The sequence below is a fragment of the Felis catus genome, chromosome C1 (assembly GCF_018350175.1).
Source record: "Felis catus isolate Fca126 chromosome C1, F.catus_Fca126_mat1.0, whole genome shotgun sequence".
Lineage (NCBI taxonomy): Eukaryota > Metazoa > Chordata > Mammalia > Carnivora > Felidae > Felis > Felis catus.
In genome coordinates, this window is record NC_058375.1 from 209867101 (window position 1) to 209882952 (window position 15852).

General features: G+C 42.5%; 1 protein-coding gene and 1 non-coding gene across 12 annotated transcripts in view; both read right to left on the reverse strand.

The window, feature by feature from the left end:
* The window catches only part of COL4A4 (collagen type IV alpha 4 chain), a 135188-nt gene that overhangs the window by 25176 nt on the left and 94160 nt on the right, over positions 1 to 15852 (reverse strand). For all 11 annotated transcript variants that reach the window (XM_045034560.1, XM_045034563.1, XM_045034568.1 and 8 more), the window contains 4 exons: positions 12026 to 12100; positions 7849 to 7956; positions 7141 to 7248; positions 998 to 1069 (listed from right to left, as the gene is read on the reverse strand). In XM_045034560.1, coding sequence (XP_044890495.1) covers positions 998 to 1069; positions 7141 to 7248; positions 7849 to 7956; positions 12026 to 12100 — 363 coding nt within the window. The remainder of the gene's footprint in view (positions 1 to 997; positions 1070 to 7140; positions 7249 to 7848; positions 7957 to 12025; positions 12101 to 15852) is intronic.
* On the reverse strand, positions 14076 to 14148 carry TRNAR-CCU. Its single transcript has one exon. It is a non-coding gene; the product is annotated as a tRNA-Arg (tRNA).

Here is a 15852-nt window from a genome sequence, read left to right on the forward strand (position 1 = left end):
TGGGGGAGGCACACATATAATCAGACTATTTGGAAGAGCCCCTAAAATGAATCCTACGTGACCTACATTAATTCTTGACCTTCTGAACTGTACAAAGATTCTGTCTGTCTTCAGCAACGGGGCCCGACCTAGGAGCACAACAACCCAACTCTCCACTGGAGACCCTCAGACCTCCGTGTCTGATTCCAGCTGCCTTGTCTGATTACGAGCTTAGTTTCCTGAGACACTAAAGCAGCAAACGGGCCCTATACTCAAACGCCAGAACAAATCTCAAATGCAGCTGTTAATGATGAGCCTATTCGTGATAACAAAAATACCAGCAATTTGCTCAGGTAATTTGTTTTAGCAGCAGCCTGTGGAGGGGTGCTAAAACTAGTAATTAGGCCCACGGGGTCGTACTTGGCATCACAACACTTAAAACAAGACCACAACAAGACCTCCCAACCATTTCTTTGTTATTTGTCACATTTTGAAATCTGGCCCCACCTAAAGCAATTACTCTGGGGCGCCTGGGTGGCTCAGTCGGTTAGGCCTCAGACTTCGGCTCAGGTCACAATCTCTCGGTCTGTTAGTTGGAGCCCCGCGTCGGGCTCTGTGCTAACTGCTCAGAGCCTGGAGCCTATTTCGGATTCTGTGTCTCCCTCTCTCTCTGACCCTCCCCCGTTCATGCTCTGTCTCTCTCTGTCTCAAAAATAAATAAACGTTAAAAAAAATAAATAAATAAAGCAATTACTCAGAGTATTTTTAGCAGGGAGAAAGCCCCAAGTAACATCAACAGAAGTCACTGTTAACCAGCCACTCCTTCTTAAATTGGGTTTTCTCAAAGGTCCTTCTTACGTAAGTCCATCTTCAGTGCGAGAAATAGTTCAATAGTGTGCCTCTAAACTAAGCCAGTTTCTTAGTTTCTCGCCCCAAGTTGTGTGCAGTAAAGGCACGCCAGCGGTATCTCACGGTCTCCTGACTGCAGTTTAATCGCTCACAAAGGGTTTTCTCTTACCTGAAGCGCCTTTGGCTCCTTTCTGACCCTTTAAACCATGTAAGCCGTTCAGACCGGGCAACCCGGAGGGACCTGAAACACATCACGGGCCTGTGATCCACCGGGGAAGACCGGATGTTGAAGTCCACCGGTCACCCAGCACAGGCACCACCCAAGGGAGATGATTCACTGACGGCAGCCCGACAGCTTCTCCAGGAGGGAGCCATGAGATCCTACCCTCTAGATGTCATTATCAAGGCTAAGTCTGTGCCAGTGGTTATTACTTAACACATTCATCTGATGGATACTTTCTGCAAGGCAGCTTAATGCATTTCTTTGGTTTTAACACACTGCTCTTGGTCTCTGACCATATCATGGATGTCTCTCTCTATCCAGATATAGTCTAGAATTACTGACTGTTAGTGCAGCAAGGGACCTTAGATTCTATGACAATGAGCTCATCCTAGAAAAGAGAAAAGAGATTGGAATGGAGCAAACCGAGACCTCCTTCCTCCCAGGCTCAGGATCTGTCCACTCCATCACAGTGTGTGGATACTAATTTTTTTGGGATGTAGTCAGGTAAAGATAGTAAGACAGTAAGGACAGGTGGGGCCTGTGGCATACTGGGGAATACATGACACATTTAACTTTTCTTTAAGCACCGTACTACTCAGAAAGAAGAGGCCTACAGGTCAAGTTTGTTGATGCTATTTCTTTGCAACTACTTCTTTCAAAAAGAACCACTCTGATGCCTCTTTACTGAAACTAAATTTATTTCATAACGATCAATGAAAACTCCAGTCTCCATAATTAGGTATGATCTCATCGATGTCTGCATCTCTAGAACCTTCTGCCAGGCATCAGTATAGTCCTCTAAGGAGACATCTACCAACCTGACTTTACTTAAGTTGTCACTGAACACTGAACACCTATAAATCTAAAAATTTACAAATATATCACTATTTAAAATATGTATTTACAAATATACAACTATTTAAAATACATATAATACATTTATATAATATATAGTATACTTGTACTTATACAGTACAAGTATACAGATTTATAGGGACGGAGTAGAGAAAGAAAACAAGGGACGGACGGAGGGAAGGAGGGAGAGAGGAAGGGGAAAAAGGCAGACAACTGATACGTACAGAATGTTTCTCCGGGAGCTGAGCCCTCCACCACATGATTCATACATGTCTTGTCTTACTGACTGATTTGGAGGAAAGAATCTTCTCCTCAGCCCCTGTCCAAACCTTGTGACCTTCCAAATTCATTGGTGGATCTTCATCCAAGGCTGAGAGCCAGCCAGCCATTCCTTGTTTAGGGCCACATCCCTCTCATTTACAATAGTAACACCCTAGCACACAGAAGGTGCCCTCGCCTACCCCACGACACCTACACAGAGCTCTCTTGATGCCCGTGTCCTGGTGCCTGCCCCACGCTGTGCAACAAGCGTGTCTTTGGGTGAGTGGGTTACTTTGGGTAAACTAAGTACAAGATCGGGTCTTCTTAGTCTTCCCAAGCCCCCACTTGGCACGTCTCCTGACACGCAGTTGGTGTTCAGCAGGTGTTTGTTGAATGAGTGAGTGGATGCATGAATGAATGAGTGAATGAGAAATTGTGCAATAGGGAGGTCCAGCGAATGGGTGGAAAGAAAGCTTCAGGAAGGAGGGAGTCCAACTTCTCTTTGCATGTTACACGTTCTTTGATAGATTTATGGGAGGAATAAGAGTTGGTGAAGTTACAGGCATCCATTTGTGTATAAATAATTTATGTGCTAATTATTATCTCTTCATTAATATGCAAGTCCTCTGTGGGCTTCTTATTTAAAGATGGAACACTTAGCTGGTTCCATTCGATTTATTATCTGTACTTGAAATGGACACTTAGTCTATTTTTAAACTCTAAACTTCAGATCAGTGCAAATGAGCCGTATTCTCTGACACCAAAAAAAAAGGGGGGGGGACGCACCCTTATTTTTCCTAAAGCTCTTATTTCCTAACCACTTTTAACAGCTCTGGCTGAGTTTATTTTTCAATCCTTTTTCCTATTAATGAGCCAACGTTTCAAGTTTGCACCAAAAGAACACACAGACCTTCATCTGCCAGATCTGGATATTTATTGCCATCTATCTGAAATGATAATAGATTTTTTGAGAACACTTTGCTATTTCAATGTGTTTTGATCTCCAGCGTAAGCCACCAAGATTGATGGCTTGGGGGACTTCGCTGGGGTGGAATGTCTCAGCTTCTGCCAACTCTGCATTGTCCCATCAACGCGTCCAGATCCCGGGCTGTCACAGGCCCAGCCCCTCACCATTGTTGAACTGGCCGACCCTTATCTGACCCAATGTTATCTTTCTAAATTGAATGCAGCTACATCTGGGTAGGATTTTAAGGACAATTTTTCCTTTTTACTGAAAGCTTTTTATCAATCCCATCTCTAAATCAGAAAGTTGTTCATGCATAAAATATATACAGCGCAGATGAGAGGCAATTAGGCTAACAAAGCACATTCCTTGGTAATGAGGATTTTTTTATTCACCTCTCTGGCCATCCTCTGGCTTACCAACCATCATTTAAGGCTGCATCTCGCTGCACTCACGGGCCGGGGCACTCTACCCCCACTCAGAGAATCGAACCTTCTGCTCCAGCCCTCATGGGAATCACAGCCTCCATCCGGGTTAGCCAGCCCACTCTGAGACTGGTTTTCCACTGGGGTTTTCTTTTGTTCTAAAGCCTGAAAATGCTACTCTATCCCCAGTAGCCTTTATACAGGTTTATACTTTTAATGGGATGACTGCCTCATCCCTGTTTGTGAGGGATTTTCCCGAGGCACCCGGTTTCCCAGGCAAACCGGGACAGCTGGTCACCCAAAGGTGAAAGCCGATGGGAAAGAGACCTACGTAACTACAGGTTAATGGCCGAACGAAGTTGAAAGCTTATCAAAACAGATTCTGAATTTATTTGTAATCCAGAAAATACGGGAGTGCTTACTAAGGACAAGCCGGAGCATAAAGACATGGTCTCCTAACCCCTGGAGCTTCAGTCCCCAAATGTACTTAGTGACAGCTGCTGACAAGACAACGCAGAGCAAGAGAGAAACAATCCCTGACCCCATAGAACAAATAGGCAATTACATCGAGAGTGATAAGAGCTGTGTGGGGGCAGGGCCGGAAGGGACGCTCCCTTCGGTGTAGAAGCAGGAGAACATTTCCATGACTTTCTCCGCTGTGAGAGGCATGGCATTTCTTTCTGGCTACAAGACATTTCGAGGTGCCTTTTCTCTGACGTGACAGCGTGCTTGCCACCAGCCAAAATAACCCACGGCACCCCTTTACACTTGTCATGGTGCAAACAGCTGTCTTTAGGTTTTCGTTATCGCGATCTCAGAACGCCCAACAAGGAGCTGAGTGTCTTCCTTTCAGAAGAGGGCAAATGGTATCCAGCCATTTTTAGCAGATGTTTAAGTTCAAGTTTAAATCTGACTGAACTCAAGCAGGACTGGGAATCCATGTGGCCAGTTCCAGCAGGGCAAACAACTTTGAGTTCAACAGCTGGTTTGTTCAAACAAGATAATCAGTCCCCTTGACTTATTTAGAACATACTTCAAATATTTAGTTTCTCAGATCAAAGTGTTTCTGCTGGAGCGCGGTTCATTTTTATATCAGCAGGATAAACGGCAACAATGGATTTATGTTGTGGCCGTTTTAATTTTTAGGAATGTAGCGCACGGTTTTGTTTTGTTGTTTTAAAGCCCGGTCGTTTGTTGGGCTGTTTGCAGCGAAACAGTGTCACTGCATGGTCAGGAAGCACCATTGCAACATCCGTCTGTATCGTTCCGATGGGTACTCGGGCTGACATGTTCATTTTCTCCCCTTCTCCCAACAAACTCATTATTTCATACCACGGAACTATGATGTCAGGGGAGACTGAATTTTCGAGTAATTCTGTTCCTCAGTCAACGTCATTAGCTACTGGTATTTTAATAACCTACCATAGTGAAATGATGTGATAAACGCAAACTAAACCGAGAGACAGACAAACCCACAATAGTGACATGAGCCTGGTCACTTCAGTCAAACTGAGTGTATATTGTTTTCAAACCAAGAGGTTTGAAAATCCTTGCTATTTTTATTAAACTAGGAGGGTGAGAAGAAAGGGAAATGCAGAAGTGGTTAATAATGGAAATAAATGAAAAAAATATTTTTTTAACCGATTTCATCTTCCAACACTCAAAACAGTGTCCAAGAACACCCCACCAGGGTAACAGGGATTTCCAGTGGCAGCAAGTGGCCACAATCACTAGATAAACTTTTAACATAAAAAATGATCACTTGGCAGGGGTGCCTGGGTGGCTCAGTCAGTTAAGCATCCAACTCTTCACTTTGGCTCAGGCCATGAGCTCACAGTTTGTGAGCTCAAGCCCTGCGTTGAGCTCTGCATTGACAGTATGGGGCATGCTCGGGATCCTCTCTGTCCTTCTTTCTCTGCCCCTCCCACACATGCTCTTTCTCCATTTCTCAAAATAAAGAGAAACTTTGAAAGAAGTGATCATTTTGCCTGAGACCCTAAATTTATCACAAATCACCGCACTTCACATTCAGTGCCAGTGAAGAGGGAGAAGAACGATGCAAAGACATCTTGTTCGGTGATGGGAAGCAGAAGCCAAATATTTGGCCGCATGGAAATACCTAAGTGTACCAACTCTCCAAAATAAAGGGTTCCCTTCTCTGCAGAGTTGTTCCAAGTACTTGCTGGAAAACAGGAATTATCTGAAAACTACTCGATGAGGGAAGAGATGAAAGTGTGGAAAGTTTTCATTTGGATTTTCAAAACAACAAGGCAACTAAGAACCCAAAGGAGGGGTTTCCAGCTCTTCTGAGAGGAAGTAATTTTCATTTGACCGGAGTTTAGTACATGGATGAGTCACCTAGCAGAAGGAAACTGAGAAGAAAGGGGAGGGGAGCTTGATTACAGGAATCCACCAACCAGGGCTTGAGCTTTCATCTGCTTATTCAAGTGAAGACCCTCATCTTCATCACTACTAGCTCAGTTGTTCATTCTCGATTTGTCCATGCCTCTATTTCTTAATTTACTCACAAATTTAAAAAATATAGGGGCACCTGGGTGGCTCCGTCGGTTAAGCGTCTGACTTCGGCTCAGGTCATGATCTCGCGGTCCGTGAGTTCGAGCCCCGCGTCGGGCTCTGGGCTGATGGCTCAGAGCCTGGAGCCTGCCTCGGATTCTGTGTCTCCCTCTCTCTCTGCCCCTCCCCCGCTCGCACTCTGTCTCCCTCTCAAAAATAAACATCAAAAAATTGAAAAAAATATTTACAGTAGCCCTCCAAAAGACTTACTGGGTATCCACTGGATGCCAAGGATATAAAATCACCTTCTACTTGGTAAGAAAGACTTCTCAACAATATACAATATAGGTGCTGTGCTAGAAGTATACACAAAGTGGCCATGAAAAGCTTTTTTTCTCTAAAATGGAAGAAATGGATGAGAGAAGAATAAGTAGTACCATGGAGGGATGGAGGGGCATGAAGATTTGTTAATAACAAATAAACATGGCAGGTGATATGATATATGATATTACCGTAACCACACTTATAGCCGGTGCACCATTACCCATAAAGACCAAAAATGCAACCAGGAAAAAAATGTTTCTTTATCTAACAAAGTTCACGAATACGAGTAACTTTCTCCATGGCATTTTATTCTTTTCCTTCCACTTAACACAATCGGTAAATATATATTTATTTACGTATATGTTTTTAATAGGTCTCCCTTGCTACATCCACTGTGAGCTCCATGAAGTCAGTAACCATGTCTATTTTCCTCAAAATTGTGTGCCTAGCGTCTAACGCACAATCTAGAACGTAACAGACACCTCACTATCTAAGGGAAGAACAAATGAAGAGGCCTGAACTCTACAGGAAACACTGGGGGGAATGCCCAGAAAAAATGGCAGCACCACCATTTTGGTAGAAGGCAGGTCAAGAGACTAGATGCACGGCTTGAAGCTGTGAGGGAGGGAGAAGAAGATGCTAACAGGCATCCGTGGGAAAGGGGAAGGAGCCATGAGCAAGATCAGTGTCACTCAGGGCAGGAAAAGCACCACAATTTGCCCTCATGGGGGGGGCTTCCTTTTTACCTTTTATTCCAGGAAGACCTGGTGTCCCCGGGTCCCCCATCATGCCTCTTGGCCCAGGATCCCCCATGTCTCCTGGATGTCCCTTCAGCCCAGGTACTCCTGGATCACCTGAGGATAAGAAGGAGGTTCTGCAGACACCCAGTTGATATATGAGTTACCTTAATGGGGAAGGTAGGTCATCTGTATTCTTAATACCTGGGAACATTGTCTTTTTTTTTTAATTTTTTTAAATTTTTTTGTCCTAGACCTCCTAACTCTAGAGAGAAAAAAATATACTTAGCCTCAGATGGAGCAAATACACTTTGGAGTGATTAAAGTTGCCAACTGCAATTTCAACCTTTCATTATATTCTGAATGTGTGACATTTGCCTTAAGTCTAAAGGAGAAAAGAAAACCAGCATCTGAATGGCAGGTCGATTAAGGAAGGATGGAAAGGGGCTTTTATCTGTCAGCCCATCACTTCGTACCTGGATCCTTGCCAGGCTCTTAACAGGTGTTGTCTTCGTTTACTTCCAGACCACCCCAATGAGACTGGACTAGCTCAAACTTACAAGACAAGAATGGGTAAGTTCAGTCATCTGTCCAAAGTCACAGGTCTGGGAAATGGCAGAGTCACATCTGAAACTAGGTCTAAGTGAAAGCTGGCCTCTTCCGTTACACCAGAAGATAGATGAGTGCCTGGAAGTTTCCAGGCTCCTTTCAAGGTACCTGGACAGCCTGGTGGTCCGGAGGAGCCAGGTAGTCCTGGCCTTCCAGGTGGTCCTCTGGGCCCTTGAACACCCGGCAAGCCCCGCTCTCCAGGTGCTCCAAGATGTCCTACAGAAAGAAAGATCAGGGGCGCCTGGGTGGCGCAGTCGGTTAGGCGTCCGACTTCAGCCAGGTCACGATCTCGCGGTCCGTGAGTTCGAGCCCCGCGTCGGGCTCTGGGCTGATGGCTCAGAGCCTGGAGCCTGTTTCTGATTCTGTGTCTCCCTCTCTCTCTGCCCTTCCCCCGTTCATGCTCTGTCTCTCTCTGTCCCAAAAATAAATAAACGTTGAAAAAAAAAAAAAAAAAAGAAAGATCAAACACCTGAATAATTGGACACTGGTCTTTGAGGTGGTGAATCTATAATTATCTCCAACTACAGCCCCTGCCATCCTTTTCTATTATTACTTGTTTATATTTATAATTTCTCTATTGAAAAGATAACATTAAGGAAAAAATGAAAACAAAACACTTCGAATCCTCCCACCTTAATACAATTTTTCATATGTGTAACAATGTGCAAACAAGACCCACCATGTTATATTTTGATGTTTTAAATTAGCATCGTATTATAAGCAATGGCCAAGTTTGCCATTATTTTTCTAATTACTGTTTTTAAATGACTAGCTGATAGCTTAGGGAGTTAACCTTAATTAATCTAATTTTCTCTTACTATTGGCCACTCACGGTATTTCTCTTTGCTGTTATGCATAATGATCTTTATACATTTTTAATCAATTTTTGTCGTATCAAATCATTTCCTTAGGAAAAATTCCTAGGAGTAGAACATTTCTAGGTAACATTATGTGATATTTTGGGGTTTTAAAAATGCATTAAAATGCTGAACTATTTCAAAGTAAATGACAGACATCAAGGAATTCCATTCCTAAATACTTTAAGAGGCATGCCTGAAAAAAAAAAACACCATTCTCCTACATGGCCAAAATAACATCATCACAGCCAAGAAGCTTCAGAACAACCGTTAACATCATCTAGTACTCCTTCCATACTTGAATTGCCCCAAGTGTGCCCTTAATTGTCCTTTACAGCTCGTGTGTCATCACTGGGTCCCATTCCAGAAGCACACGTTGCTTCTGGTGGCTCCTTCCCTTAAGTTAAAGAAAAAAATCTACTAGAGTCTCTTTCTCGGGACAGAGACTTGCTGAAGAGAACATTTCATGTTGCCTTTTTGGTCTTTTAGAAGAGACCATTCTGTTCTTGACAGAGGCTGTTAAATGGTTTATTTAACAGTTCAGGGCCGCACCTCTCACACCACCCCGTGTAGCCCCCCGAGATCTCGTGTGCTCCCTGAGGACCTGATGGTTTGTTGGCTCCTTTTCCTGCTAATTCAGTCAAAGGAAATAATATCTCACATTTATTTTAATTATATTTATTTGATTACTAGGGAAGATGACTATTTCTGCACGTGTTTATGTATATTGTATCACTTTAATACAATTTAGACGTCTAGGATACGCCGATAGTCTGTGCTGAAATCAGCCAGTTGAATCAGCAAATAGGTGTAGAGTTCTGTGTTTACAAACCCATGGTGGGGCATAGTCCTTATTTATTACAACACACATGAAACAAGCCTGTGTTAATCGATACCTGTTCCCTGATCAAATTTAAGATCTATGGGCCTCACTGTGTGTTATTTTGTTTACCCTGAAAACATTCTTGCAGGAAAGGGAAGGTGGTATTATTCTCCTCTCCAAATGAAAAAAATGAAGGGTTGCCTCTCTAGTCACACCTGTATTAAGAACAGGCCTCCTGAGTTAATTTATGCTGTGTTTTCTCTCTGAATGGAAAGGGGGAGGTGAAACTGAAGCCAGTACGCTCAGGTAAAATCCCCTGAGACAGATGTGAGCTCTATGCCTTCTCACTGGACTCGATCAAATTCAACCCATGCAGCCTTTCTCCAGTCAATGGAAATTGTGTATTTAGGTAAACTCTGTGCCAGTGAATAAACATATGATGTAATTTAGAAATTTTAGGCTAAAGTTACGGTGTATGAGAAAAAGAACAATTTAAATGGTGAACACCACAGGACACCAGGGAAATTACACTAAGGCAAATTTTCTTTAAAAGGTCAGCTTGGGGTGCCTGGGCGGCTCAGTCGGTAAGTGTCCCGCTCTTGACGGCTCAGGTCACAATCTCACGGTTTGCTGAGTTTGAGCCCCACATCGGGCTCTGCACCGGCAGCATGGAGCCTGCTCGGGATTCTCTTTCTCCCTCTCTCTGCACCTCCCCTGCTCATGCTCTCATTCTCTCTCTCTCTCTCTCAAAAGAAATAAATTTAAAAAAATTTAAAAAAAAGCTAGCCTCAGTGTAAAATAACTCAGATTGATAATTTTTAACTTAAAATATTAGGTAATATTAAAGGCCTCCAGTTGGAGACCAGTTGCAGCTTATAAAATCTTACTATCTTCATGGTTTACATGAAAATACCAGTAAATGTGGAATTTTCAGTTAACAAACTGCTATCAAGGAATCTTATTTGATCCTCAAAACAATCCTATAATTATGCCAGTTTATAAGTAAGAAACTGAGCTCACAAATGATGAGCAACTTATTCAAGATCCCACGGACAGTAATGATGGAGGCTGACTTTGAACCACTGGCTTTCTTTCTTACGGCTTCTCCTTCTGGTATTTATTAGGAACCTCCATGATGTTAAGCTCCCCTCAAATGTACATTTACGCTGTACATTTTGGTTAAACTATTATGTTATCTAAATCTATTTGACCAGGTCAGAGGTAAAAGACGGATATGAAAGACAATGGAGGGGCGCCTGGGTGGCGCAGTCGGTTAAGCGTCCGACTTCAGCCAGGTCACGATCTCGCGGTCCGGGAGTTCGAGCCCCGCATCAGGCTCTGGGCTGATGGCTCAGAGCCTGGAGCCTGTTTCCGATTCTGTGTCTCCCTCTCTCTCTGCCCCTCCCCCGTTCATGCTCTGTCTCTCTCTGTCCCAAAGGTAAATAAACGTTGAAAGAAAAAAATTAATTAAAAAAAAAAAAAAAAGAAAGACAGTGGAAAGTTCTTGCCATTATAATAGCTTGCTTTTCTGTGAACTCCATTTTAGCAATCTTGTGGTATAAAAACAAAACAAAACGAAATTCTGATAAAACTTCTGCTCAGATATTCCTTCTGATGTAGGTAATGAAACATGACTATTGTCAAAGAGAATTTTAAGATAAAACACAAAACTAGTGATATGAGATATTTTAATTTACAAGGGGCCCATCTAAAAACAAACCTATTTCTAACCTGCCCATTACTGGCTGAATGGGATTCTGCACACTTCTTTAACCAATCGTTTGTGGATGACATTTGCTCCTTCCATGCAATGCATGCCTCTGTGCGTGCATCTTTGTACACTTGTCTGATAATCGAATTCAGATAAATTCCTACAAGTAAAATCACTAAGTTAAAAGGCATGTATATTTCATCAACGGTGGGTCACGTACTGAAGCAAGCCTAAGCCTCAAGTGGAGGGCAAGAACTCACAAGTACATCCCAATCCATTCTGAGGGACTACATGTCAATTGTCAAAATACTATTTTGAACAATTTAGATTCATTGTTGGTGATGAAGTTTAATTTTTTTTTTTTTTTTGGTTTGGTTCTTAGCAAATGACATACTCGGTAAACGAGATATTCGATGAGATCTCAACAATGGCACTCCCCGCTGCCATTCACATATGATTTTCTGAGTAAGAAAGAAAGGGCTGGAATGACAACCTGAAGCTGGGGTCAGTGGGAGTGGTTATTGCTAATGTATCATTTATACTTCTAGAGATTGGGACATGGTCTGGCTTTTAATTGCTTGCAATAATCACTTTTGACCAAAATGTCAAAATCTGGGCATGCCAAGGGGAGTGGATTGTTATGTCAACCTCATAGGTCATGGGGGCCATGGTGGAAAAAGACTGAGAACCCCTGGTGTATAATCTGATGTCCTTCTAGGCCAACGATGCGGTGGCAGTGTTGAGACATAATCCTTCTGAGATATATCTTAACGGGCAAAGGGGGAAGAAAATACTGATATAATCATTGCTGGGTAGGAGTATAAAGTAATTGTTCAATTTCTCAAACCAAATTTTTTTTTTGTTGTTTTAATAAGAAAAAATACGTAGCTATACCTGGACATCCAGGGCTACCTGGTTCTCCCTCGGGACCAGGTGGGCCAAACTGACTAGCAGGGTCCCCTTTGTTTCCTGTAAGTGATAAAATGCACATAATATTACTTATGAGAATTTAATTTTGTTTCATACAAGTGACTTAATAATGGTCATATTTATCTTTAGAGTTTATCTTCAAATGTTCCAGAGGAATTTTTGGAAAAATAGGGGGTTTTCCTATATAAGAACAATTGGAAACACAGTTGCAAGATGTGATTTACACACACACGCACACACACACACGCACACACACACACACACATTTCTATAGTTCATAACAATCATAAGAAACTATAGATATTAATGTTTGAATTTTTAAATTCCCTAAAATAGTTTCAAATTTAGGTATCTAAGAAATTACTTGGCATTGAGTGACTATATTTTTGTATTGTGCTTTAGAAACAAAAAGCAGAAACTGCCCTTGTTTTTACTGATGCAATCACATGTCAAGCTCATAAGGAAGCTCAACTCGACGTCCTTGTGAAAACAAAATTACAGGGGTGCCTGGGAGGCTCAGCTGGTTAAGCACCTGACTCTTGGTTTCGGCTCAGGTCATGATCTCATGGCTCGTGGGTTTGAGACCCACATCAGGCCCTGCGCTGACGGCATGGAGCTAGCTTAGGATTCTCTCTCTTCCTCTCCCCCTGCCCCTCCCCCACTCATGTTCTACCTTTCTCTCTCTCTCTAAAAGTAAACTTAAAAAAAAATTACAAAGGCACATTTTATTGATAACTTCACAAGAGACCACACATTCAAAGGCCACTCTAGGCAATGGCTCCCACTGTACCACGGAGCTGTCCCACATCATTGCTGAATCCTTCCCAATACAGGACTTACAGCTGGGAGCTGGTTACAAATGGGGACTCAAAATAGTTGGGATCGGGAAGGGCAAGACAATAGATGCAGTTATAAGAGAGAATAAGAGAGTTAATCAGGCATGATTTATAGTTCCCACTCACACCCCTTTCTAAGGGGTACCAACCACATCTTGTGGAAATTTCTCTTCCATCTGACCTTACTTCTAATTGTGGCTGATCGTTTGAGGGGTAGGAATCTGTTCTATCCCAGGTCAGTCAGTCTTTCCTTGAGAAGCTGGAGTACAAACTGAGAATTTGAGGTCCTTGGTTACTGAGGCAGCAACCAAAAGGATTATCATGATGTAGTTATCATGATGCTTTGATGTACAGAGTGAGTGTTTGCAATCCAAACATATCCAGAAAGGTCCAAGTATCTTGAATAGAGAATGATGAAACCACTTGGCAGATAAGTAAGAACCAGCCGAGGGGTGCATGGGTGACTCAGTCGGGTAAGCGTCTGACTCTTGATTTCAGCTCAGGTCATGATCTCATGGTTCGTGAGATTGAGCCCCTCATCAGGCTCTGTGCTGACAGTGCAGAGCCTGCTTGAGATTCTTTCTTTCTCTCTGCCTCTCCTCTACTTGCGCTCTCTGTCTCAAAAATAAATAAACATTTATAAAAAAAGAAAGATAGAAAAAGAAACAGCCCATAAAGAAAAGCGCAAAAGTCTCAAAAGAGAAACCATGGGTTGCCTAAAGTATGGGCTTCATTCATTACCTTTATATGGGCTTCATGAGAGACCTTTGACTCCAGGTACCATGCATGCATTTCGGTTCCTTGCAAACATGGCCAAAAGCAAGTATGAAGAAAATAACAAGTAGGTTTGTATTTTGAGAGAGGTGAGGGGACTATAATAAATGCATAGGTAAGCAGAAGAAGAGTGAGTTTTAAACCATGAAGCTATAAAGTGTCAACTCAAATATGAAAACTTCTCTACTTGTAACTATTTCTGAAGAAGATATCTACGTTATTCCTTCTGGATAAATAAGTGTGCACACTTCTTTTTTTCCTATAGCAATTATCCTATTATTTACGGAGTCTCTCAACATGCACAACATGTCTCATGGGTGGTAAGGGAGGTTTTTTAGTGGTTTATTATGCTTTAATATTTTACTTTACTTTTTTAAAGATTATATTTTTCAGTAATCTGTCAACACCCAACATGGGGCTTGAACTCACAACCCCGAGATCAGGAGTCACATGCTCTTCCGACTGAGCCAGCCAGGTGTGCCCACTCTTTTATATTTTAAAGTTATTCATTTTAATCTGTGATAAAGTAACATATAACTGCTTACCAAACGTGTGAATTCACAGATAGTGAAGTTAAGGTTAAGGTTAAGAAGGTAAATCATAATTAAGAGTCAGGGGCGCCTGGGTGGCGCAGTCGGTTAAGCGTCCGACTTCAGCCAGGTCACGATCTCGCGGTCCGTGAGTTCGAGCCCCGCGTCAGGCTCTGGGCTGATGGCTCAGAGCCTGGAGCCTGTTTCCAATTCTGTGTCTCCCTCTCTCTCTGCCCCTCCCCCATTCATGCTCTGTCTCTCTCTGTCCCAAAAATAAATAAACATTGAAGAGTCAAAGAAAAATATTAACCCAATGGTATGCAAGGATGGTTACAATGTTAAAGATTTTACGCAAATATCGCAATTTAAGATACCCTGATTTTTGTTTGCTTGTGTGTCTGAATAAAGGGTTAATGAAATCTTTCTTTCTCTAAGAACATTAAAAGAAAATTTTTTTTTATGTTTACTTATTTTGGAGAGAGAGAGAGAGAGACAGAACAAGCAGGGGAGGGGCAGAGAGAGATGGAAACAGAATCTGAAGCAGGCCCCAGGCTCTGAGCTGTCAGCACTTGCAGGGCTTGAACTCAACAACCACGAGATCATGACCTGAGCTGAAATTGGACACTTAACTGACTGAGCCACCCAGGCACCCCTCTCTAAGAACATTTTTAACCACAGGTAACTTTGTTTCTGTTTCCCTGGAAATCTGATTAAGGTAGAATGTCAGTTGTGTTATGAGACAACATGGCTATGGTACAAGTTAAACCAAGGCCTATGGGGCCAAATCTAACCTGTGGCTTGTTGTAAATACATTTTTACTGGAACACAGCCACACCTCTTGTTTGCATATTGTCTGGCTGTTTTCATGCTATAGGTGTTCTCATGCACAGCTGACTAGTTTTAACAGGGAACATATCGCTGAAAATATCTGTGGTCTGACCCCTTGAAAAAGCACACTTGCTGACCCCTGGCTTACGGTAAACATGACCCAACTATGAGTTATATGCCGCCCAGAAATTCTTAAGTGAAATATTAACACCTGGTAGGAAGTCATGGCCTTGGCCTTCTCTGTGCACTGTGACTCGTCTCAGTACCCTAAAAGTCGTATCTATGGAGTCCTTAGAAGAGATATTGGGTCTTATGGTACAGAAGGCTTATAAGCCAAGGTGGACCCTGCCCACCAACGTGGATCTGGTCTTCATGCACCTGAGCTGTCATTTACGCAGCTGCAATCACTACAAAGACCACTGAACGACCCCCACTGAAGAGAAAGACCGGTGTGCTCTACAGGCATACTGTTCTCTCTCCGGTACCCTTGGATCCGAATGACAAATGTGGATGATTTGTGTTTCGAGTGCTTGACTATCTAGCAGTCTAAAAAGAACCGCTGGGTTAGTGTCTAAAATTTATAAAGAACTTATATAACCCAAAACTCCCCAAAATGAAAAATCCAATTAAAAAATGGGCAGAAGACATGAATAGACCTTGTTCCAAAGAAGACCTCCAGAGGGCCAACAGATACATGAAAAGATGCTCAACATCACTTATCACCAGGGAAATGAAATTCAAAACTTCAATGAGCTATCACCTCACTCCTGTCAGAATGGCTACCATTAACAACACAAGAAACAACAGGTGTTGGAGAGTATGC